The sequence below is a fragment of the Aquila chrysaetos genome, unplaced genomic scaffold (genome assembly GCF_900496995.4).
Source record: "Aquila chrysaetos chrysaetos unplaced genomic scaffold, bAquChr1.4, whole genome shotgun sequence".
NCBI classification, from domain to species: domain Eukaryota; kingdom Metazoa; phylum Chordata; class Aves; order Accipitriformes; family Accipitridae; genus Aquila; species Aquila chrysaetos.
In genome coordinates, this window is record NW_024470395.1 from 1 (window position 1) to 24187 (window position 24187).

At 66.4% G+C, this 24187-nt stretch overlaps 1 protein-coding gene across 1 annotated transcript; it reads right to left on the bottom strand.

Annotated features, from left to right (window-relative positions):
* Window positions 1–949: 949 nt before the first annotated feature.
* On the bottom strand, window positions 950–23825 carry NEURL4 (neuralized E3 ubiquitin protein ligase 4). The gene is given in 31 exon segments (XM_030006762.2): window positions 950–1643; window positions 2260–2425; window positions 2842–2954; window positions 3726–3867; window positions 4332–4395; window positions 4397–4440; window positions 4841–4904; window positions 4906–4932; window positions 5538–5636; window positions 5638–5718; window positions 6505–6663; window positions 7637–7774; window positions 9174–9272; window positions 9610–9825; window positions 10543–10688; window positions 11136–11264; window positions 11689–11858; window positions 12652–12730; window positions 12844–12920; window positions 13632–13830; window positions 14177–14339; window positions 14419–14504; window positions 15763–15944; window positions 16972–17260; window positions 18154–18226; window positions 18983–19071; window positions 19315–19426; window positions 20100–20284; window positions 21089–21170; window positions 21646–22043; window positions 23639–23825. Coding segments are annotated over 30 exon segments (3822 nt in total). The 5' UTR covers window positions 21739–22043; window positions 23639–23825; the 3' UTR covers window positions 950–1387.
* Window positions 23826–24187: the final 362 nt, after the last annotated feature.

A 24187-nucleotide genomic window follows, 5' to 3' on the forward strand; every position in this document is an offset into this window, starting at 1 on the left:
CCGCCCCCCGTTCCTGTTTCCCGATCCTGCCCCAGGGACCCCAACACCCTTCACGGGGGGGGGTCGATCCTGCCCCAGGAGCCCCCCCCAGGCCCCCCAGGGGCCCGATCCTGACCCCCCTCCCCAAAAAAAAGACCACACCGTGTTTCTCTCTCTCTCTCTCTCTCTTGTGGTTTATAAACCCGGGGGGGGGGGGGGGGAACACGTGGGGGGGGGGTGGGGTCAGATCACGGGGACCCCCCCTTCCCCCCCCCCCGAAAGCAGCTTTAAATAAAAATTCCTTTTTAAAAAAAAAAAAAAAAAAAAACAACAAAAAGACACCCCCCCCCCCCCCATCCCGCCCCCCCCCCGGATTCACATTTGGGGGTAATAAATAAAGGGGGGGGAGGGGCAGCGGGGGGGGGGATGTGCAGGTGGGGGAGGGGGGTAAGTGCTGTAGCCCCCGCCCACCCCCAAAATGGGGGCTGGGACCCCATGGGCTCAGGAGAACACCCCCCCCCCAAATTCGACCCCTTCCCCCCCCAAGGGGATTCCCACCTCCCAAATTGGGGTGAGACCCCCCCAAAATAGGGTCAGAGCCCCCCCCCCGATTTCAGGACACCCCCCCCAATTTGGGGACCCCCCCCCAAACCAGCTCCAGGGTGGGGGGGGGTGTCCCCAATTTGGGGTGTGCAAAGTGTCCCCCTCCCCCCATAAAGGGGATTTGGGGGGGGCCCAATTTAGGGCAGGGGGGTCCACATGGGGGGGGGCCACGGGGGTCCCCAATAATTGGGGAGGGGGCAGAACCCCCCAAAAGCCCCAGGGGGGTCCCCAGCACAGGGGGGGTGTCCCCAAATTGGGGGGGTCCTTGTCCCTGAAGGGGGGGGGTCCCCAACCTGGGGGTCCCCATCCCCACGGGGGGGGGGTCCATGTTTTTGGGGGGGGTGGGGGCTGTGTCTCGGGGGGGGGTCCCTGCCCCCATGGGGGGGGGTCTCCTTCATGGGGGTGGGGGTGTGTCCCTGTCCTTGGGGGGTCCCCACTTAAGGGGGGGTCCCATCCCTGGGGGGTTTCCCCATCCTCTTGGGGGGGGTTCCCCATCCCCATTAGGGTTCCTTATCCCTGGGGTGGTCCCCACTTAGAGGGGGGGGTCCCCATCTTCTTGGGAGGGTCCCCAACTAAGGGGGGGCTTCCCCCATCTAGGGGGTTCCCCATCGCCTTGGTGGGGGGGGGTCTCCCCATCTCGGGGGGGGGTCCCCAACTAAGGGGGGGTTGCCCATCCCTGGGAATGGAGGAGGATGTTCCCCATCCCTGGGGGGGGGTCCCTGTCCTTGGGGGGGGTCCCCATCCCTGGGGGGGGTCCCCACCTTCTCGGGGGGGGTTCCCCATCCCTATGGGGGGGTGTCCCCATCTAGGGGGCATCCCCAGCCCCGGGAAGGGGGGCGGGGGGTGGGTGTCCGTCCCCCCCCCCCGTCAGTCGACGCGGACCAGCAGCCCGCAGAGGACGGTGGCCCCCGGCTCCTTGGTGACCCACTCGAGCTCGGCGGGGTCCAGCCCCTCGGGGGGGGCGCAGGGAGGGGGGGCCGGCGCGGAAGGAGCCCGGCCGCACGCACACCTCCAAGGCCACCTGCGCCCCGTGCGCCCGCTGAGAGCCCGGGTCCCGGAAGCTGGGGGGTGGGGACGGCGTTAGGACACGCCCACCCCGCCCCTGGGACACGCCCACGCCGAGAAAGCCCGCCCACTCCTTCCCCACCCCATCCGCCCCACCCCCCCCAGAGGGGGACTGGCCCCTTTAAGGCTACGTGTGGTGGTGGGGTCATTTGCATGGCCACGCCTACCCACCCCCGGGAATGGCTGGAAGCTGGGGGCGGGGACACCGATAGGACACGCCTCCATGTAGGCCACGCCCACACACGCCCACCCCCCCCGGGAGGGAACCAGGCCCTATAAGGTTGTATGCAACTATGAGCTCATTTGCATAACCACGCCCACCCGGGAAGCTTTTGCATAGCCCCAGCCCATAAAGCCTCCCAGCTGCTTCTGCAGGAGCTCCACCCACCTAGGCTATAATTTGCATGCCCACGCCTCCTGCCACAAAAGCCCCACCTCCCTCCCGTGGTTTCCAGGGGACACCCTTCCCAGGATAGCCCCGCCCACCCACCTCTTATTTGCGTAGCCCCACCCACCCCCAAAGGGGACCCCCTCCAGCCCCGCCCTCTCCCACAAAGCCCCGCCCCCTCCCTCACCGAGGCCCCGCCCGCCGCCCAGGCCCCGCCCACGTACTGCACTTTGGTGGCGAAGGGCTCGAGGGCGGCGTAGCGCAGGGCGGGGGAGAGGACGAGGCGGGGCGGGGCTGAGGGCTGAGGCCCCGCCCCGGGGGCGGGGTTACCCCGCAGGGCTCCGCCCGAGGGCTCCGCCTTGGCCGTGCCGCTCAGGATGGACCAGGGGCCTGGGGGGGGGGAGGAGGGGGGGTCAGTGGGGGGGGGGGGGCCTGATGGGGGGGGTAGGGAGGGTTCTGGGGGGGCTAGGGGGGGCTGTGGGCTGTTTATGGGGGGGGTATGGGGGCTATGGGGGGGTTATGGGGGGGTATGGGGGTTATAGGCAGCTGGGGTGGGTTATGGGGGGGCTATAGGGGGGTCAAGGGGTGGTGTGGGGGGGCTATGGGAGGGTTGTGGGGGGGGCTATGGGGCGGTCCACCCCCCAGATGTTGGGGTGCCCTGATGGAGAAGGTCAGGGGGTCATGGGGGGCTCTGGGGTTCCCCCCCTGACTCCAGGGTCCCCCGACGGGGAAGGTTGGGAGGGGCTCTGGGGGTGTCCGGGGGGGGCCGTGTGTCCCGCCCCCCCCCGCCGCGCCGCGCCCCCCACCTGGCAGCAGCTCGCCCTGGTCGAGCAGACGGCGGACAGCGCCGGCGCTGGTGCCGTGGTACGCCGTCGGCCACTTCTGCCACGCGCCCCCCGCCTCCAGCCGCGGCTTCGTCCTGGGGGGGGGCAAAAAAGGGGGGGCGGGGGGGGCAGGGGCACCCCAAAACCCCCTTGGCATCCCCAAAACACACCCACCCCCCCACGCACGGCACCTAGACCCTTCCCAGAACCCCCAACCCCCCCAGAACCCCCAACCCCCCCACGCCCCCCAAACTGCTTCAAGACCCCCAAACACCCCCCCAATGCCTCCCCAAATCCCTCCTGGACCCCCCTGGGCACCCCCAAAGCCCCCAGCACCCCCCAAACCCCTCCCAGAGCCCCCCCAGGACCTCTCAATCCCCCCCAGACCCCCAAAGTTCCCCCCTAATCCCCCCCAGGACTCACCCCAACCCCTCCTGGACCCCCCAAACCCCACTTAGACCCCCCCCAACCCCCCCAAATTCCTCCAAGGTCCCCCCAAAGTCCCCCCTGAAACCCCTCCTAGAGCCCCCCAATCCCCCCCCGGACCACCAGCATCCCCCTAAACCCCTCCTGCAGCCCCCCAAAATCCCTCTAAGGCCCCCCCAGAGCCCTTCCAACCCCCCCCAGGACCCCCCGACATCCCCCCATACCCCCCCAAAAACCCTCTTTGATACCCCAACCTGCCCAAGACCCCCCGAAACCCCTCCTGAGACCCTCCAACTCCCCCAAAAATCCCTCTTAGACCCCCCCCCCCCCCCCAGGACCCCCCAAAATCCCCCCAAAACCCTCTCTTAGAGCCCCCAAACCTCCTCTTAGACCTCCCCAACCCCCCCAGGGCCCCCCCAAGACCCCCCCCCTCAACTCACCGGAGGCTGAAGCGACACCAGCCAAGGGGGACGGGGGGGTCGCGGGGACCCTCCCCCCGCCGGCACCCCTCCTCCCCCCGGAGCTGCTGGCAGGACTCGCAAAAGCAGAGACTGCGCCGGGGCTCGGGGGTGAAATATTCATCTGGGGGGGGCGGTTAGGGGGGGTCAGGGGGGACCCCAACCCCCCCCAAGGGACCCAGGTGTCTGGGGTGGGGGGGGGGGACACCCAGGGATCCGGGACCCCCATCCCCAGGGGGATTCCCCCCCCCCTCAAAGGAACCCAGGTATTTGGGACCCCCAAACCCCCCCAAAGGGACCCAAGTTGGGGGGGGGGGGGGGCACTCAGGCATCTGGGACCCCCATCCTTTGGGAACCCAGGGGTCGGGGGGGGTACCCCAACCCCCCCCCCCAGGGCACCCAAGCATCCAGGCCCCCCACCCTTCAACCCTGGGGGGGGCACCCAGGGGTCCAGGCCCCCCACCCCTCAACCCCAGCGGGACACCCAATGGTCTAGGACCCCCCCCCACTCTTTAAGGGGGGGCACCCAGGGGTCCGGGACCCCCCCACCCTTTTTGGGGGGGGGGGCGCCCAGGGGTGCGGGCGCACCGGGCAGCAGCAGGAGGTCCTTGAAGCGGGCGCAGAGAGCTTGGTACTCGCAGGGCTTGAGGGGGGGCCCGGCCAGGGGGGGGGGCCCAGCACAGGCTCTCCTTGATCCCTAGCGAGGAGGCGGGGCTTCTGTTAGACACGCCCAGGGGTGGGGCATTGCAGGGCCACACCCAAGGGTGGGGGCTTTAAATGGGCACGCCCGCTCTGGTTCGGTCCTGAGGCCCCCCCTCCCCCCCAGCCCCATAGATCTGGGGGTCTGAGCCCCCCCAGACCCACAGGGAGGAGCGGGACCCCCCCAGCCCCATAGATCTGGGGGTGTCTGAGCCCCCCCCAAGCTCCATGGAGTTTGGGGGGGGCACTGACCCTCCCTCCCCCCCATTTTAGGGGGCCCTGACCCCCCCCAGCCCCATAAATTCCAGCAATCCCTGCCTCTGCCACCCCCACCCCATTTTGGGGGGCCCTGACCCCCCCCCAGCCCCCCACTTTTGGGTGCCCCCCCCCCCACTCACCATCCACCACGTCGGCCTTCTCCACATCCCCCCGCGTCCGGGGGTCCCCGCTGGGGCCCCCCCCCGTCCGGCGTCTCTGACACGATTGTCACCTGGGGGGGGGGGGACACACAGGGGCTCAGCGGGGCCCAGATGCCTGAGGTGCTTTTTTTGGGGGGGGGGGGGTGGGGGGGGGGGTGTGTGGTGTGTACCAGGATCCCTGAAGGGGTGGGACCCCCCCAGACCCTGGGGTCCCTTTGGGGGGGGGGGGGGGGGGGGAAGATCTCCCTGGACACCTGGGTCCCATTTTGGGGGGGTGCTCCACTGGGGTCCATTTGGGGGGGGCTAAGGGCTTCCCCACCCAGACATGGGGGTCCCTGGGGTGCTCCAAAATCGGGGTGCCCCCCCAGACCCTTTCTGGGGGGGGGGTGTGTGTGATCTCCCCGAATGCCTAGGTCCCTTTTTTGGGGGGGGGGGGGGGGAATACCAGAATCCCTGAGGAGGTGGGTGCCCCCCCCAGGTCCCTGGGGTGCTCAGAAACCAGGGTGCCCCCCCCAAACCCTTCGGGGGGGGGGGGGGGCGATCTCCCCAGACACCTGGGTCCCCCCCCAAGGCGGGTGCTCCCCTGGGCTCCGTTTTGGGGGGGGGGTGAGGGCTTCCCCACGCAGACACGGGGTTCCCTGGGGTGCTCCGAAATGGGGGTGCCCCCCCCCCTCACCTGCTGGCACTGGCCGTAGAGGTCGAGCAGGACGTAGCAGGGGGCCGGGACCCCCCCCGCCGCCACCCCCTGGTCGCAGCCGTTGACGTAGAGGTGGAGCCGCCCCCCCCCCGTCCACCAGCAGCCCCAGCAGCGTCCCCGCCGGCAGCGCGTCCAGGTTGGGGCCGTAGTTCTCGCAGATCTGGGGGGGGGGGGGGGACACGGGACACCCCCATAGTGTAAGGGGGACCCCCCGGTGGTGTGAGAGGGGATCTACGCCTCCAAGGGGATCGGGGGGCTTGGGAATGGGGGGGGGGGGGCGGCTTCGGAATGGGGCCTTAGGAATGGGGGGGGGGTCCCTGGGGGTGAGGGGGGCTTGGGAATGGGGGGGGGGACTTGGAGATAGGGGGGGCCATGGGGATGGGGGGGGTCACCTGGGGGCAAGAGGGGCTTGGGGATGGGGGGGGCTTGGGAATAGGGGGTCCCTGGGGATGGGGGGGGGGTCCCTGGGAATGGGGGGGGACTTGGAGATATGGGGGGCCATGGGGATGGGGGGGGTCACCTGGGGGTGAAGGAGGCTTGGGAATGGGGGGGGACTTGAGAATGGGGGGGGGTCACCTAGGGGTGTAGGGGACTTAGGGATGGGGGGGGCCCCTGGGGGCAAAAGGGGCTTGGGAATGGGGGGGCCCTGGGGATGGGGGGGGGTCCCTGGGAATGGGGGGGACAACCCTGGGGATGGGGGAACCCCCTTGGGGATGCCCAAAAAATTGAGGACCCCCCCCTGGGGAAAGGGGGGGGGGTGTCCCGAGGAGTTTTGGGGGGGTCCCTGGGGGTGTTGGGGTCCCCGGGGGGGGGTCCATGGAGGGGTGGCGTGTCCCGAGGCGGTTTGGGGCGGGGGGGGGGGTTACGGTGGTCTCCCGGGTGTCGTGTGTCCCGTCCCCCCCCCCCCGCCCCGCGGTGGGGCGCGTTTCGGGGTGCCCCCCCCCACCTTGCGGGCGTTGTGGAAGACGCTGCGGCGCTGGAGCAGCCACGCCGAGCGCTTGAGGCCGGCGGCGCAGGCGGGGAGGGGGCCGCGCCCGGGGGGGGCCCCCGTCACCCCCAGGGCCAGCGAGGAGCTCCACTGCGGGTTCAGGGCGTCGATCTGCACCTGGGGGGGGGGGGGGGGCGGCGTGACGTCACCGTGACGTCGTCGCCTCCCCGTGACGGCATCCCACCCCCCGTGACGTCACCTTCCCCCCCCCCCCCCCCCCCCCCAGGTCGTCGCCCCCAGCACCGAAGCCCGCCGCGGGCGCGCCGAGTCGCGCCGCGCCCCGGGGGGGGGGGACGGGGTGGGTGACATCGTTGTGATGTCATCGCCACTCTCTCGCGACATCACCGCCCCTCCGTGACATCACCGCCCACACCACCGGCCACCCCCCCCCCCCCTCCCCGCCACCGACGAGCTCCGCCGCCGCCATGGGTGACATCAGTGGGAGGCCATCACACCCCCATGATGTCATCACCCCTCCCAGTGATGTCACCGCCCCCTCAGGGCCCCCCCCCCCCACCCCACCCAGCAACGAGCTCCACTGTGGGTTCAGCGACTCCCCCTGCGCTTAAGGGCGTCTGTGACATCGTTGTGATGTCACTGGGACGTCGTGATCCAGCGTCACACACCACCCCTGCCATCAGACGGGACAGCTCGGTGTGATGTCAGGGGGACCCGGTGAGCAGCGATTGGCCGGCCCCGTGTGACGTCACAGCGACACCAAACAGCTGCAGTGCCGTCATTGGCCAGTCCCGTGTGACATCACAGTCCCTGGTCAGCTCACGCAACTGCAGCGCCGCCATTGGCCGTCCCCGGCGTGACATCACAACCCCTGTTGACCCCACATTGCCGCATTGCCGCCATTGGCCGCCCCATATGACCTCACATGCAGAGACACGCCCCCAGCCCCCCCCCCCCCCCCATCTCCCACTCCTCCGCCATGACCTCATCAGGACACACAGCCACCATTGGCCGGCCCAGTGTGACATCATCACCCCCCTCCTGACCTCCCCCTTCTCTGACCTCCCCAACTTCATCTCTGACCTCATAGCAACGCAGGGCTACCATTGGCTGCCCGGGAAAGGGGCGGTACCTGGAAGAGGCGGCCGGGGGGGAGGGGCTGTCCCACCAGCACCAGTCCCTGGTTGTAACTGGAGACGCGGGTGGCCGTGCGGTTCCCGTTGGAGAGCAGGATGTTCTTGCCGTGGCACCCCAAAAATGTGGGGGGGCCCTGGGGGAGGGGGAGGCACGGGGTCAGGGGCTGGGTTGGGGGGGATGGGAGCACCCCAAAAATGGAAAGGGGGGGCCAATGGGGATTTGGGGTTCTCCACAGCACCCAGTTCCCTCCCAGTCCCCCCCATCCCCTCTCCCTGAGCCTCCCAGTCCCTCCCAGCGCCCCCCCATGCTCCCCCCAAGCCCCCCAGCCACCCCCAGTCCCTCCCAGTTTCCCCCCAGTGCCCCTCTAGTCCCTTCCCAGTCCCCCCCAGTCCCTCCCAGTGCCTCCCCACTCACGGCGAGGGGGGTCCCAGCGGTGGGCGAGGGGCTGGGCGTGGGGGAGGGGCTGGGGGAGGGGGCGCTGCTGCCCCCCCCCCTCCCCGCCCCCCGCGCTGACGATGGAGACGGCCGTCACCCGCCCGTACAGGTCCAGCGCCACGAAGGCGTTCTGCGGGGGGGGGAGAGGCGGCGACGTCAGCGCGTGACGTCACGGCCCTGCCCCTCCCAGGCAGGGCGTGAGCTCAGGGACGCCAGTGACATCACAGCGAAGGCCCTCCCAGGCACAAAGCGAGGTCAGAGCGCCCCGTGACATCGCTATCACTCTCTTCTCAGGCAGCACACGAGGCCAGGGAACCCAGCGACATCACAGCCAAGCACCCTCCCCAGGCAAGAGGTGAGGTCACAGAGCCCTGTGACGTCACAGTCAGGACCCTCCCGGGCAGGAAGTGAGATCAGAGAGCTCTATGACATCACAGCTGTGCCACCGCCAAGTAGCAAACGAGGTCAGAAAATGAAATGGCATCAGATCAAAGCACCTCTAGAACTGGAAATGAGATCACCTAACCTGATGACATCATAACAAAGCTCATCCCAGGAAAGAAGTGAGCTCACCCTGCCCTGTGACATCACGGCCAGGCTGCTCCTGCCCAGGAACTGACATCAGAGAGCTCTATGATATCATACTTGTGCCCCTCCCAAACAAAAAGTGAGCTCGGGAAACCGAGTGACATCATGGTGAAGCCCCTCCCAGGCAGGAAGTGATATCAGAGAACCTCGTGACATCACGACCACGCCATTCCCAGGCAAAAAATGAGGCCAGAGAGCCTCATAACATCACAGCCATGCCTCTCCCAGGCAGAAAATTAGGTCAGAGCACCTCATGATGTCACAGCCACGCCCTTCCCACGCAAGAAATGAGGCCAGAGAGCCTCATGACATCACAGCCATGCCCCTGCCAGGCAGGAAATGAGGTCAGAGAGCTCCCGGTGACCCTGGAGCCCTGCATCAGGTGACACTGCGGGGGTGACATCACGGAGATGACATCACAGGAAGCGACACCACGGGGGGGACATCAAAGGAGTAACGTGGAAAGGGGTGACATCAGAGCGGGGTGTGTGACCTCACGGGGGCGTTACCTTGGCGACGCCGGTGGCGGCGGGGCCCATGTCCTCCCCGTCCACCAGGATGTGCATCGTGTCATCGGGGCCGCGCCGCACCCCCAGCCGGTTCCCAACCTGGGGGGGGGGGCACCCGTCAGACCCCCCCGGGGACCCCCCCAAACCCCACCCCCACCCAGGGACCCCCAGGACCCCCCTGGGGACGTCCCTGGGACCCCCAAGACCCCAAGGGGACCTTCCTGCCCCCCCCAGGACCCTCCTGGGACCCCAAGACTCCCCTGGGGACCTCCTTGACCCCCCCCCCCCCCCCGAGACCCCCAAGACCCCAGTAGGGACCTCCCTGACCCCCCAAACCCCCCTGGGACTCCCAGGACCCCCCTGGGGACCTCTCTGACCCCGCCAGGGCCCCCCTGGGACCCCCCAAGACCCCCTTGGGGACCCCCCCCCAACTCACCGCCAGGCGGTCGAGGGAGACGCCGTAGTTGTGGCGGGTGAGGGTCCCGTTGCGCCGGACCTCGGCCCCCGCCACCACCCAGGTGGGGGGCGCGGGCAGGTCCAGGAGGGTGGCGGGCAGGGCGGGGGGGCCGGGGGGGCCCTGCCCGGGGGGCAACGCCGTCAGCCCCAGCCGCACCGAACCCGCCCAGCGCTCGTCCAGCGCCTCGATCCGCACCTGGCAGGGCGAGGGTTAAAGGTGGGGGGGTGGGGCTTGGGGGAGGGGCGGGGCTACAAAAAGGCTCCGCCCACCGCGGGTGTGGCTACCAAAAAGCACCGCCCACTGTGGGCGTATCTATGGCTCGCCCTCGGGTTGAGTTGTAGCTGGGTAATAAGGGGTTAAATCGGGGCTGGGGATGGCGTGGGTGGTGCTTATAGAAGGGGCGGGGCTCCAGGAGGCTCCTCCCGCTCTTGGCAGAACCACTGCCAGGGTTAAATCTGGGCTGGGGAGGGGGCGGAGCTTAGAGGGGGCGGGGCTCCAGGATGCTCCTCCCACCCTGAACAGAGCCACTGCCAGGGTTAAATCTGGGCTGGGGTGGGGCTTAAAACAGGGGGCGGGGCTCCAAGAGACTCCTCCCACCCTGAGCAGAGCCACTGCCAGGGTTAAATCTGGGCTGGGGTGGGGCTTAAAACAGGGGGCGGGGCTCCAAGAGACTCCTCCCACCCTGGGCAGAGCCACTGCCAGGTTTAAATCGCGGCAGGGGAGGAGGCGGGGCTTATACAGGGGGAGGAGCCCCCAACCCCTCCCACTTTTCTTAAAGAGACACCGCACCTCCCACCATTTCCCCCCCCCCCCCCCACTTTCCACCACGCAGGGGGGTGGCCGCTCCCCAACCCCTCCCACCCCGGTTGACCCCACCCCCCAGTGGGCGTGTCCCTCGGGGGCCCCACCCACCTCGAAGAGCTCCCCGGGCCGGAGGTGGGAGCGGCTGAAGACGAGGCCGTGGCAGTAGCCGGCCACCCGGGCGGCCCCCAGCCCCTCCGCCCCCAGCGCCACGTTCTGCCCGCAGCGGCCGTGGAAACGCTGGCACGGGCCGGGGGCTGGGGGGGGGCGGCGGGAGAGAAGGGGCGGGGTTAGAGGAGGGTGTGGCAGTGGGAGGGGCAGGGCTTGGCAGGGGTGATGTCACGGGGGGGGACACGACATGTGGCCATGGGGCTGGGGGATGTGGGGGGTGTCGCTGGGGGACACATCGCCTCCCGAGTGACGTGTGTGCGTGTGCCCCGGGGGACGTGTCATCCTGGGGGGGGGACACACATCACCCAGAATGGGGACACGTCACCCGCGGGACACACGTGTCACCCTGGGGGGGGGGACATCAACCTGGGGGGGGATAGGACAGGACAATCACCCAGAATGGGGACACGTCCCCCCGGGGGGAGACAGGACACGTCACCCTCGGGTGGACACGTCACCCCATTGAGGGCCACAGCCATGGGGACACCAGTGCCCCCCCCCCCCCCGCCGCCCCCCCCGCCGGTGTCCCCTACCTGGGGAGGGGAGGGGACAAGCCTTCTCGGTGGCACTGCTGGTGGTCAGGCTGTTGTCGGCCGGGCCGGTGGCCCCGGTGAGGGACACCTGGACGCACTGGCCGTAGAGGTCCACCACCGCGTACACCTCTGCGGGGAGGGGGACACGTGTCACCCCCCATGGCCCCATCCCCACGTCCCCATCCCCCTCCGTGTCCGTCATGCTCCTGTCCCCGTCCCCACGTCCCCCCCACTGTGTCCTCATCCTTGTCCCCCGTGTGTCCCCCCCCCCACCATGTCCCCAGGGGACACCAGAACAGTTCAGGTCCCCAGGACCACATCACGCTGACACGGGAGCCCGTGTCCCCATCCCTGTCCCCCCCCCCGCAGCGTCCCCATCCCCACGTCCCCACCACGTCCCCATCCCCATCCCCGTATGTCCCCCGGGGACCCCAGACCATCACAGATCCCCACGCACCGAGCTCATCGTGTGGACGCAGGACCCCACGCGTGCGCGTGTGCGTGTCCCCCCCCCCGTCCTCGTCCCCGCCGCGTCCCCAAGCTGTCCCCTTACCCGCCGGCAGCCCCGAGCAGGCGACGCCTTGGTCGGCGCCGTTGATGAAGTAACGCAGGTCGCCCCGCGCCGTCCGCATCATCCCGATGCGCGAACCCGTCCCCAACGAGTCCAGGTCGCAGCCGTAGTTGTTCCGCATGGTGTTACCGTCCTGCATGATGGCCGTCCCGCTGCGGGGACACGGGGACATCGTGGGGACACCGGGGAAGGGCTGGGGGGGACGGCGAGGGGACAAGAAAGCGCTCGGGGCTCGTGTGGCCCAGCAGGATGCTTAGGGATGGATGGGGACCTTTGGGGACAGACACGGACTGTGGGACGCACAGGGATCCTTGGGGACAGATGGGGACCCTTGGGGACAGACGGGGACCCTCCGAGATGGGACGAGGACTGTGTGGACACACGGGGATCCTTGGAGATGGATGGGGACCCCGGGGACAAGCAGGGACCCTTAGGGACAGATGAGGATCCTTGGGGATGGACAGGGACCCTGGGGACAAATGGAGACACTTGGGGACAGACGTGTTCCCTTTGGGACACATGGGGACTCCTGGGGACAGATGAGGACCTTGGGGACAAGCAGGAACCCGTAGGGACAGACAGATGGGGACCCTTGGGGATGGACAGGGACCCTGGAGACAGATGGGAACACTGGGGGACAAGCAGGGACCCTTAGGAACAGATAGGGACCCTGGGGACCAACACATTCCCTTGGGGACAACCCAGGGACCCTGGGGACAATTACGGACCCTCGGGGAACCCGACGAGCCAGCGCAACGCCTTGGGGACAGACGTGACCCCTTGGGGACACCGAGAACATAGTCCTGGCCCCTTGGGGACAGAAGAGGACGTTGGGGACAAAAGAGGGGTGGACGGGGGACCCCTCGGGGAACCTGGTGACCCAGTAAGGCCCCTTGGGCACCAAGGTGACCCCCCCAGGTGACACCAGCGTCCCCCCCTCCTCACCTCAGCATCCAGGTGTCGTAGTCGATGTCCGTCATGGTGTTGGGGAACTCCAAGTCCTCGGGGCGGATGGCGGTGACGCCTGCGGGGACAACGGGGATGACAGGGGACACCGAGGGGGGGACAGGAGATGGGGAAGGGTGTGGGGGACCCCCCCACGCCCTCCCCTCCGTGTCCCCTCTCGTCCCCTCTCACCCGCCTCGATGGAGCCGGACCAGCGATCCACCATCTTCTGGATGACGATCTCAAAGAGTTCCCCATCCCGCAGCGCCCTGGGGGACACCGGGGGAGGTCACCCCAAAACCTTGGGGGGGTAGGAGAGGGACAACGGGGTGGCGTGGGGGGGCACAGGGGTCCCTACATTGGGGGAGAAGGGCATAGGGACCCCCAGGGAGGTGTGGGGGGGGGTTATAAGCACCCTGGGGTGCTGTGGGAGAGTCCCAGGGTGGATTTGGGGATGAACTGGGGGGGGGGCAGTTTTGAGGCAGATTTGGGGGTGCAGAGGCCAGTTTGGGGACCCAGGGACATGTTTGGGGGTGCAAGGACAGGGATGGGGGCAGATTTGGGGGACCTGGGGCTGGTTTTTGGGGTTCACAGGATGGTTGTGGGGTACAAAGGGAGGGTTTTGGGGTGCCCCGACCAGCTGGAGATGACGATGGCGTCATTGCAGCAGCAGCTCTGGTGCAGATTTGGGGACCTGGGGCTGGCACTTGGGGACATTGGGGGACCCGTGGCCAGGTTTTGGGGTGCAGGAGAAGGTTTTGGGGTTCAGAGGGAGGTTTTTGGGGTGCCCCTGACCGGTTGGAGATGACAATGACGCGACTGAACTCAGAGCGGCAGTTCTGGCCCAGGTTGGGGGACATGGGGACAGCACTGGGGGACACTGGGGGACCCATAGTCAAGTTTTGTGGTGCAGGAGAAGGTTTTGGAGTGCAAGGCAGGATTTTGGGGTACAGAGTGGGGATTTTTGGGGTGCTCCTGACCGGTTGGAGATGACGATGGCATCGTTGAACTCGGAGCGGCAGTTCTGGCGCAGGGCGGTGCGCCCGCCGTTGGTGATGACGGCGTTGGTGCCGTGCAGGCGGTGGAACCGCAGGTCACTGGGGGAACCCCCCGGGGACGGACTTTCGGGGGACCCCGGGGTGTCCCCCTCCGAGCCATCGCCCGCCAGCGAGGTCACCTCTTGGGGGACACACGCAAATGACCCGTGAATCCCCAATGTCAGGGCTCCAGCAATCCCCCTGCACCCCCAGGGCCAGCCCTGCACCCCGATATTGCCCCCCAGGTGGCCCTGCACACTGGGGTCCCCAATGTTCCTCAAACCCACACCCTGATGTCCCCAAGCCCCCCAAAACTCCACCTCTGATGTCCCCAGAACCCCTGTCCCCCCCAAACCCAACACCCCGGTGTCCCCAGTGGCCCCAAACCCCCACCCCGATGCCCCCAAGCCCCCCAAAACTCCAACTCTGACCTCCCCAGGTGCCCCCCCGAGCCGCCACGTCCCCAGTGCCCCCCCCCAGGAGCTCACCGCCGTCCTCGACGATGGTGGCCTGGGCGGCCTGGCCGTAGAGGTCCACCACGGCGTAGACGTTGGGGGGCACGTTCCAGGCGGCGGGTCCCTGCGCCGCCCCGTTGACGAAGAAGTGGAGGGTACCGTCGTCCCTGCGTACCACCCCCACCGTGTCCCCCGCCTGCGGGGATGCACGTCACCCGGGGAGGGGGGACACCGACAGGTCCCAACCAGGGACCCGGGCGTCCGGGTTGTCCCACCTTGAGGCGGTCGAGGTTGTGGCCGTACTCGTCGAGGACGGTAGTGCCGTTGTGCATCACACCGTTGCCTGTCATCATCCAGGTGCCTGCGGGGACAGGGACGGGGTTGGGGACACGACCCATGGAGGGGAAGGGTGGCTGGGGATGCCCTGGAGTGGTTGGGGACACCCTGGAGTGGTATGAGATGCCCTGGGGACACCCTGGAGTGGCTGGGGACACCCTGGGGACACCCCAGAGTGGCTGGGGACACTTTGGAGTGGTATGAGATGCTCTAGGGACATCCTGGAGTGGCTGGAAACACCCTGGGGACACCCTGGAGTGACTGAGGACATTCTGGAGCAGCATGAGATGTCCTGGGGACATGCTGGAGTGCCTGGGGACACCCCAAGTAGTATGAGATGTCCTAGGGACACCCCAGAGGGGCTGGGGACACACTGGAGTGGTAGAAGATGCCCTGGGGACGTCCTGGGGACACCCTGGAGTGGCTGGGGACACCTTGGAGTGGTACAAGGTGCCCTGGGGACACCCTGGAGTGGCTGGAGACACCCTGGGACAACCCAGAGTGGCTGGGGGCACCCTGGAGTGGTTTGAGATGCCCTGAGGACACACACGGGTGGCTGAAGACACTCTGGGGACATCCTGGAGTGGCTGGGGATGCCCCAGGGACACCCAGGGTGGCTGGAGACACCCTGGGGTGACTTGAGATGCCCTGGGGACTTTCTGGACCAGCTCAAGATGACCTGGGGACACCTAAGGCTGGCTGGGGAAGTCCTGGGGACATCGTGGGGTGGCTGGTGCCACTCTGGAGACACTCAGGAGAAGCTGGAGATGTCCTGGGGACACCCAGGAATAGCTGAGTGGTATGAGATGCTCTGGGGACACTCTGGAGAGACCCTGAAGTGCCTCAAGAAATCCCGGGGACACCTTGGAGCGGCTGAGGACACCCTGGAGTGGCTCTAGATGCCCCAAGGACACTCCGGAGTGGCTGAAGATGTCCTAGAGTGGCTCAAGATGCCTAGGGGACATGCTGGGGTGGCTGGGAACAACCTGGGGACACCCTGGGTAGCTGGGGGCCTTGTAGGGACCCCAGAAAGATGTTTGGAACCCCTCGGGGACATCAGGAACCCAGCCAAACACAGGCGGGTCGTGGTGGGAGGGCAGGTGAAGGTAGGCAGGGGTGTGGGTGGTGACCCCATGGGGACGTTGGGGACCCCATAGGGTCCCCGTGGTGATGTTGGGGACCCACCTGAGCACTGGTTGGTAATGTTGGTGGGCAGCTGAGGGTAGATAAGGTGGTGACCCCATGGGGACGTTGGGGACCCCATGGAGATGTCGGGGACCCACCTGAGCGCAGGTTGGTCATGGTGGAGGGCAGCTGGAGGTAGGCAGGGTTGTGCGTGGTCACCCCGATCTCGATGGACCCGGCCCACTTGTCCACCATCTTGTCGATGCGGACCTGGAAGAGCTCGTTGTCCCGCAGCGCCCGGGCACTCAGCACCACCCCGTGGTTGAAGTCATCTGTCGCGCTGGGGACGGGGACATCGTGTCACCCGGGGGGGGGGCAGGGTGGAACGAGGGATGGGTCCGTCATGTCAGCGGGGACATGGGGACACCGCATCAGCAAGGACACAGGGAATGAACCCATCATATCAATGGGGGACACCAGGGATGGGGACACAGCGTCAGCAAGGACACCAAAGATGGGTTCATCACATTGTCAGGGACACCAGGGACAGGGACACAAAGACACAACGTCGGCAAAGACACCAAACATGGCTTCATTACGTTGATGAGGACGCCAGGGATGGGGACACAAGAACTCAATGTCAACAGAAATGCCAGGGATGGGTCCATCACGTCAACAGGGGCAGCAGGGATGGGGACACAAGGACACCACATCATCGGGGACACTGAAAATCGGTTTATCACATCAACAAGGACAGCAGAGAAACGGACACAAGGACACAACGTCAACGAGCCCGCCAGAGAGGAGTCAATGATGTCAACAGCAACAGCAGAGATGAGGACACAAAGACACGTCACTAAAGACACCGGAGACACGCTCATCACGTAAACACAGACACCAGAAACAGTAACACAAAGATTCAATGTCAGGGGGGACACCAGTAACGGGTCCATCACGTTGATGAGGACACCAGGGACGGGGGCACAAGGACACAACGTCAGCACGGATCCCAGAGACGGGTCCATCACGTCAACAGAGAAAGCAGGAATGGGGACACAAGGACGCAACGTCCTTGAGGACACCAAGGATGGACTCATGACGTCGACAGGGACAGCAGGGATGGGGAAACAAGGACACAACGTCAACAAAGACACCAGCGATGGGTCCATCACGTTGATGAGGACACCAGGGATGGGGACACCAGGGCTGGACCCATCACATCAAAGGAGACACGGTCACTCGCTGTGACCACAAGACCATCTCCCCCTCCCTTGTCCCCGTTCCCTCTGCACCCCTCCATGTCCCCAGGTCCCCCCAAGCCCCCACGTCCCTCCCCATGTCCCCCAGCGTCCCCCCGCGTCACTCACTGTGGCCGCAGAGCCGTGCGCCCCTCGTTGACGATGGCCGCCTTCTGCCCGCAGTTGGGGTGGAAGAGGAGACGAGGGGGCGGTGGGGGCCCGGCGGGGGGCCCAGCAGGGGGCTGGGGGGACGTGAGGGGACGCCGGCCACCCTCGGGTGACAACGCTCGCAGGATGGCATTGTTGCGCCGCAGGCGGTCGCTGTGGTTGTGGTTGTGGACGATGGTCACCTTCACCGCCATCCCGTAGAGGTCCACCACCCCATAGACCACCAGCGGCGTCAACGTCGTTGCCACCCCTGGAGACAGGGAGAGGGATGTCACCGCAGCCATGCTGGGGACACCCTGGTCCCCTCGAGATCATGGGGTGTCAACACTGGGGACACCCTATGGATGGGGACGTCACTAAAAACCAATTTGGTATCGCTTGTGCCCCCTCCCAGTCATGGGGTGTCAATGTTGGGGACACCCCATGGATGGAGGTGCCACCACAGACACCCTGGAGATACCCTCGACCCCTCCCAGTTGTGCAGCACCAACGTGGTGGACAGCCCAGGGTTGGGGACATCACTAAGAACCACTTTGGGGTCTCCATGTCCTCTCAAGGTCATGGGGTGTCAACCTTAGGGACATTCCAGGGATGGAAACATCCCCAACAGCGAGTCTAGGGTCTCCTCTGTCCCCTCAAGGTCATGGCGCATCAACGTGGGGGACACCCCACGGCTGGGGACGTCACTAAGAACCACTTTGGGGTGTCCATGTGCCCTCAAGGTCATGGGGTACCACCATGGGGGGCATCCTGGGAATGGGGTTGTCCCCAAGAGCCACCTTGGGGTCCCCACGTCCCCTCCCAGTCATGACGTGTCAACCTGCAGGACACCATACAGACAGGGACAGCCCCAAGAGCCACTTTAGGGTCTCCATGTCCCCTCCCTGTCCTGGGGTGTCAACACTGGGGACACCCCACAGATGAACATGTCCCCAAGAACCACCTGGGGTCCCTCAAGGTCATTAGGCATCAACACGAGGGACACCCCATGGATGGGGACATCTTCAAAGCCACCTTGCTGTCCCCATGTCCCCTCCCAGCGCCAAGATACCAATTTGGGGACTTTCAGGAGACCCCTGGGGGTATGGGGGGGGTGTCCCCATGTTCCCTGTGTCCCCCCAGGGTGTCCCTGTGTCCCCCCACCTTGGTCAATGCCGTTGATGTAGAAGTGGAGGGCGTTGTTGGCTTTCCTCGTCAGCCCGATGTGGTCCCCTTCCTATGGGGGGACACACACACATGACGTGGGTGACAACAAGCCCCCAAAAATCTGAGGGAAGGGCTTTGGGGAGCATTGGGAGCCCCCCCACAACCCCCAGGGTGTCCTCAAGGGGTTGAGGGTGCAGCGATGGAGGGCTAGCATTGGTGGGACCCCCCAAAATCCTTGCAGGGGATGGTGGGGACACCAGGGACACAAGCAGGGCAGGGGGACATCGCTGGGACCCTCCCAAAACTCCTGCAGTGGACAACAGAAGTGTGGAGAAAGGGGTTTGGGGGTCCCAAAGGGGGAATTGGGGGTGCAGGAGAAGGTTGACGTCGCTGGGGCCTCCCCCAAACCCCTGCGGGGACAGTGGAGATGGGGGGGGGGCGGGGCTAATGAGGAGTTGAAGGTCTCCAGGGTGGGTTAAGGGGGGTCCCCCCAATTTTGAGGGGCCCTGGGGAGGTTTTGGGAGTCTCAGGGGAGTTGAAAGGGGATCCCTCTGATTCTGGGGGGCCTCAGGGGGCTTTTGGGGGTTCTAGAGAGAACGTGGGGGTCCCCCCCCAATTTTGGGGGGCCTTGGGGACTTTGGGGATCCCAGGGTGGGTTTGGGGTGTCCCACCTGATTTTAGGGGACCCCAAGGGAGGGGTTGGAGCCCCCAGGGGAGCGCATTGGGGATTTGGGGGTGTTTTGGGGGTCCTGGGGGTGGGGTTCAGGGGTCGCCCCCTGATTTGAAGGGGGTCCCTCCTGATTTTGGGGTGCCCTGGAGGTGTCACCTGCAGCTCGTCGAGGCTGAACTCGCAGTACTCGCGCCGCGTCCCCTTCCCGTTGGTCAGGATCCCACAGCCGCTCATCATGATGGTACCTGCGGGGGTGCAGTGGGGCGGGTCTTGGGGGGGGACCCAGGCATACAGAGAACCCCCCCACATCCTCTCTGGGGGGACACAGGCATTGGGGAACACCCCCACCCCTTTTCTAAGGGCATTCGGGGAGCCCCAGCTCTACTGTTGGGGGTCTTGGGAGGACTCAGGCATCCGGGGGGCCCCCCACCCCACTCTGGGGGAGGACCCAGGCATCTGAGGGGTCCCAGGCATCCGGGGGGGCTCACCGGAGCGGAGGTTGGTCATGGTGGCGGGGTACTCGAGGCTGTTGGGGTTGTGCGCCGTCACCCCGATCTCGATGGAACCAGACCATTTGTCCACCAGTTTGTCGATACGGATCTGGGACAGGGGGTGTCATGGGGTGAGGGGGAGGGTGTCAAGGGACCCCCAACCCCCCCCAGGATCCCCTGACACCCCCCAGAATTCCCCTCCATGCACTTCACAGCCCCCCCCAATACCCCATGGGACACCCAGTTGCCCTCAGGACCCCAAAAATGTCCCCAAGACACTCTCAGGTCCCCAGTATTCTCCCAACCCCCCCCCCCAACTCTGCGACACCCCCCCCCAAGACGCCTACAATGTGCCAAGACCCCCCCCAGGACCCCTGTGATGCTCCCCGAGAACCCCCAGAACATCCATGAGACCCCAAGAACACTCAGGACCCCCATAAGTCGCCCAGGATCTCCATAAAGGTCCCCATGATACCCCCCTGACCCCATAAGCCCCCCCAGAACCCCCATGATGCCCCCCCAGGTCCCCTGTAAGACCCCCACAACCACTCAGGGCCCCCGTGAGGCCCCCCAGGACCCTCATAATGCCCCAGGGACCACCCTGATGCCCCAAAGACCCCCATGATGCCAGCCAGGCCCCATATAATGCCCCCCAGGACCCCCCACGACCACCCAGGACCCCCCCAAATCCCCTTCACGACCACCCAGGATGCCAGCGATGCCCCAAAAACCCCCATGATGCCCCCCAAGACCCCCAAAAGAACCCCCGGACCCCCCCAGACCTCGAACATCTCGCCGTCACGCAGGGGCCGGTTGGTGAGGACGACGCCGTTGTTGAACTCGTCGAGGGGCCGCCGGCGCTCGGCTGTCTTGTGCCCGTTGCTCAGTTTGATGAGCGCCCCGCACTTCTCGTGGAACAGCAACGCCTCATTGGACAGCGGAGCCCCTGGCCCCGCCCATGCCGCACCTGTGGGTGGGGTTGGTTAGGCCACACCCCCTGCGGGGGACACACCCTCCGGGCGGGGACACACTCTCCAGAGAATCGCTCCATCCATTCATTATGGCAATGTAGAGCAGTGGAAGCCCCGCCTCCTAGGGTGGGCCATGCCCCCCGGAGAGACCACACCCCCTGAGGAGACCCGACCTTTTTTCACACAAACACCACCCACAAAGACAAGCCACACCCACTAAAATCCCTATTTATCAGATGTTTCAGAAAAAAAACACCAAACAGCCTATGTCCTGTGATTTGGCACACCCCAAGACAGGCCCCGCCCCTATTGAGGCAAGCCCCACCCCCATCGGGACAGGCCCTGCCCAACAGATCACACCCCCAGGACAGGCCCCACCCACCAAGAGAGACCACGCCCCTGCAAGATGCTCCACCCACTTGGAAAAGACTCCATAACTGCAAGTGGGGAGAGGAAAGGTTCCACCCCCTGGTAAGAGGCCACACCCCCAACACCAAAGACCCCACCCCCTGGAGAGGCTCCACCCACAAGGCCCCTCCCCTGTCCCAGCTGCAGGCAGGGATGGTGAAAGCCCCGCCCCTTCAAGCCAACTCCACCCACTGAGGCACACCCATCTGGGATGAGGCCACACCCCCAAGGAGAGACACCACCCCCACAGACAGGTGGCAAAGGCTCTGCCCCCTGCAGCTGGCCACACCCCCGGGGACAAGCCCCACCCCCTCCCAGACAAGGCTGGTTGTGGCCCCGCCCCTAGAACTGGCCCCGCCCCTCGAAGCCAGGCCCCGCCCCCTGTCACTCACCACCCTCGGGGGGGGTCGAGGCTGTCTGGGAACTTGTCAGGGCGGGGCTGGGCCCGGGGCGGGGCCGGGGCGGGGGGCAGCGCTGGGAGGGAGCGGGGGGGGCACCAGTAACCCCAGTGCCCTGCCAGTAATGTCCCCCAGTACTCCCCCAGCCCCCCCAAATCCCCCCTCCCCATATCCCCATACCCCAAAATTCCCCCCAAATCCCCCCAGCCTGCCTCCCCATCACCCCTGGACCACCCCAGACCACCCCTAATCCCCCCTCCCCATATCCCCATACCCCAAAATTCCCTCAAAATCCCCCCAGTCTCCTTCCCCATCACCCCCAGACCCCCGCAGACTCCCAAATAGCCCCAAATCCCCCTCCCTCACCCCCAGCCCCCCAAATCCCCCCTAGAACCCCAAATCCCCCCACCATCACCCCCCCAAATACCGCCCTGACCACCAAATCCTCCTCTCCATCACCCCCAGCCCCCCAAATCCCCCCCTAGACCCCCAAATCCCCCCCTAGACCCCCAAATCCCCCCCAAATATCCCCCCCCCCCACTCCCAATTACCCGGCAGGGGGGTGGGTACCGGCGGTAAAGGGGGGGCCGGGGGGGGTCCAGCCACCTCAGGGGGGACGACGGTAACCTGGGTACATTTCCCATAGAGATCCACCACGGCCCAAACGCGGGGGGGCAACCCGGCAGCCGCGACCCCCCAGTCCCGCCCGTTTACCCAAAGCCGTAATTCCCCCCCTGGGGTGGCTTGAACCCCGACTCGATCTCCTTCCCCTAAAGCGTCTAAATCCGGCCCAAAATCTTCCCGTAAAGATCTTCCGTCCCGAAGAACGGAACAGCCGGACACGACCCAGGAACCCCCCCCGGAGACCGGTGGCGCTACTGGGAAAATCCAGTTCAGCCGGATCCAGAGCCGTCACCCCCACCTCGATGGAGCCGCTCCAGGAGTTCACCTGGGGGGGGGGAAGAAAGGGTTAAGGGGGGGCCTTGGTGTAGGAAAGGGGGGAATGGGGGGGGTAAGGGGGAAATGGGGGGCAAACGGGGGGGAAAACAGGGGGAAATAGGGGGAAACGGGGGTCCGTGGTGTAGGAAAGGGGGGGAATGGGGGGGTAAGGGGACAAATGGGGGGAATGGGGGGGAAATGGGAGGTAAGGGGGAAGGAATGGGGGGGCAAGGGGGTCCTTGGGGGGGAAAGGGGGGCAAAAGGGGGGGTAAGGGGGGGGAATGGGGGTAAGGAGGGGAACGGGGGGAAATGGGAGGGTTAAGGGGGTCCTTGGTATAGAAAAAGGGAGGAATGGGGGGGAAATGGGGTCCTTGGTGTAGGAAAGGGGGGAGAAGGGGGTCCCTAATGTAGGGGGGCAAAATGGGGGGTTAAGGGGGTCCCTGCTGTGGGAAGGGGGGGGCAACGGGGGTTCAGAGAGTCCCTGATGGGGGGGCAGCGGACACAGGGGGTTAAGGGGGCCCTAATGGGGGAATGGGGGGGGTCAAGGGCCCCCCAACGCTGGTGTCTGTGTTACCCCGACACCGGAGGCTCTGGTGTGGGGGGGGGGCATTGCCTGATGTTGGGGAGCCCCAATAAAGGGGGGGTCATGCTGGGGGTTCATGTTGGGGTGCCCCTTCCCCCACCCCAGTTACACCCAGTTCCCCCAGTTGCCTCCAGGGCTTCCCCAGTCAGCCCCAGCCCCCTCTTCCCCAATCCCCCACCTTGTCCTTCCAGTTAACCCCAGTTTCCTGTCTTCAGTTAGCCCCAGGCTCTCCTCCCCAGTCCTCCCAGTGCCCCCTCTCCAGTAAAGCCCAGCCCCTCCTCCCCAGTCTTCCCAGTCACCTCAGTCACTCCCTTCCCCAGTTCTCCCAGTTACCCCAGTACCCTCTTCCCCAGTTCTCCCAGTCCCCCCAGTTACTCTTAGCCCCCCTTCCTCAGTCCTCCCAGTGCCCCCCAGTTCTCCAGATCGCCCCCAGTCACCCCCAGCACCCCCTTCCCCAGTCCTCCCAATGCCCCCATCTTCCCAGTTCCCCCTTTCCCAGTCGTCCTAGTTCCCCCAGTTACCCCCAGTCCCTTCTTCCCCATTCCTTCCAGTCACCCCCAGCACACCCTTCCCCAGTCCTCCCAATGCCCCCCAGCCCTCCCAGTCCCCCCAGTTATACTCAGTTCCCCCTTCCCCAGTTCTCAGTCACTGCAATTACCTCCATTTCCCTCTGCCCCAGTCATCCCAGTTCGCCCAGCTACCCACAGTCTGCTCTTTCCCAGTCCTCCCAGTTATACCCAGTTCCCTCTTCCCCAGTTCTCCCACTCACTGCAGTTACCCCCATTTCCCTCTTCCCCAGTCCTCCCACTCATCCCAGTTCCCCCCAGTCCCCTCTTCCCCAGTCCTCCCGCTCATCCCAGTTCCCCCCAGTCCCCTCTTCCCCAGTCCTCTCAGTCACCCCAGTTATACCCAGTTCTCTCTTCTCCACCTCTCCTAGTCATCCCAGTTCCCCCAGTCCCCTCCTCCCAGTCCCCCCAGTCCCCCTCACCGCCCCTTCCCCAGCCCTCCCAGTCCCCCCCCACCTTCCTGTCGATGCGGACGGTGAAGACGCGGCCGGGTCGCAGCGGATCGCGACTCAACACCAGCCCGTGATTAAACTCCTGACCCGGCTGGGCCCGGGCCGCGCTCCGACCCCCCTGAGACAACGACACCAGCTTCCCGGTACGGGGGTGCAGCTCCCCGGGCCCCCCCGGGCCCCCGCCCGCCCCACCGGGGCCCGGTGCCGCCATCGCGCTCCGCCGCGCTCCACGGTACCGGCGGGCCTTCCCCCCCCACACCCCACCGACCGCCTTTGCGACTTTTTGCGACGTTTTTACGGCGCGGCGCGACGCGGCGCGCTTGACGGCGGAGTGGCGCGGCGCGGGGATTAACCCCGATTTCGCCGCGTCCCTCCGGAGTTTTTCACGGCCCGACCGTGCCCCCCGCCTTGCACCGCGACCCCCCACCCCCCCCAAAGCTCTCCTCCCCCGCTTCCCTCCCCCCCGCCTCACCCCGCCACCCTTTCCCCGCGCTTTACGGCAGCGTGGCACCCCACTCCCCCACCACCCCTTGCCCCGAGTCACATTTACGGC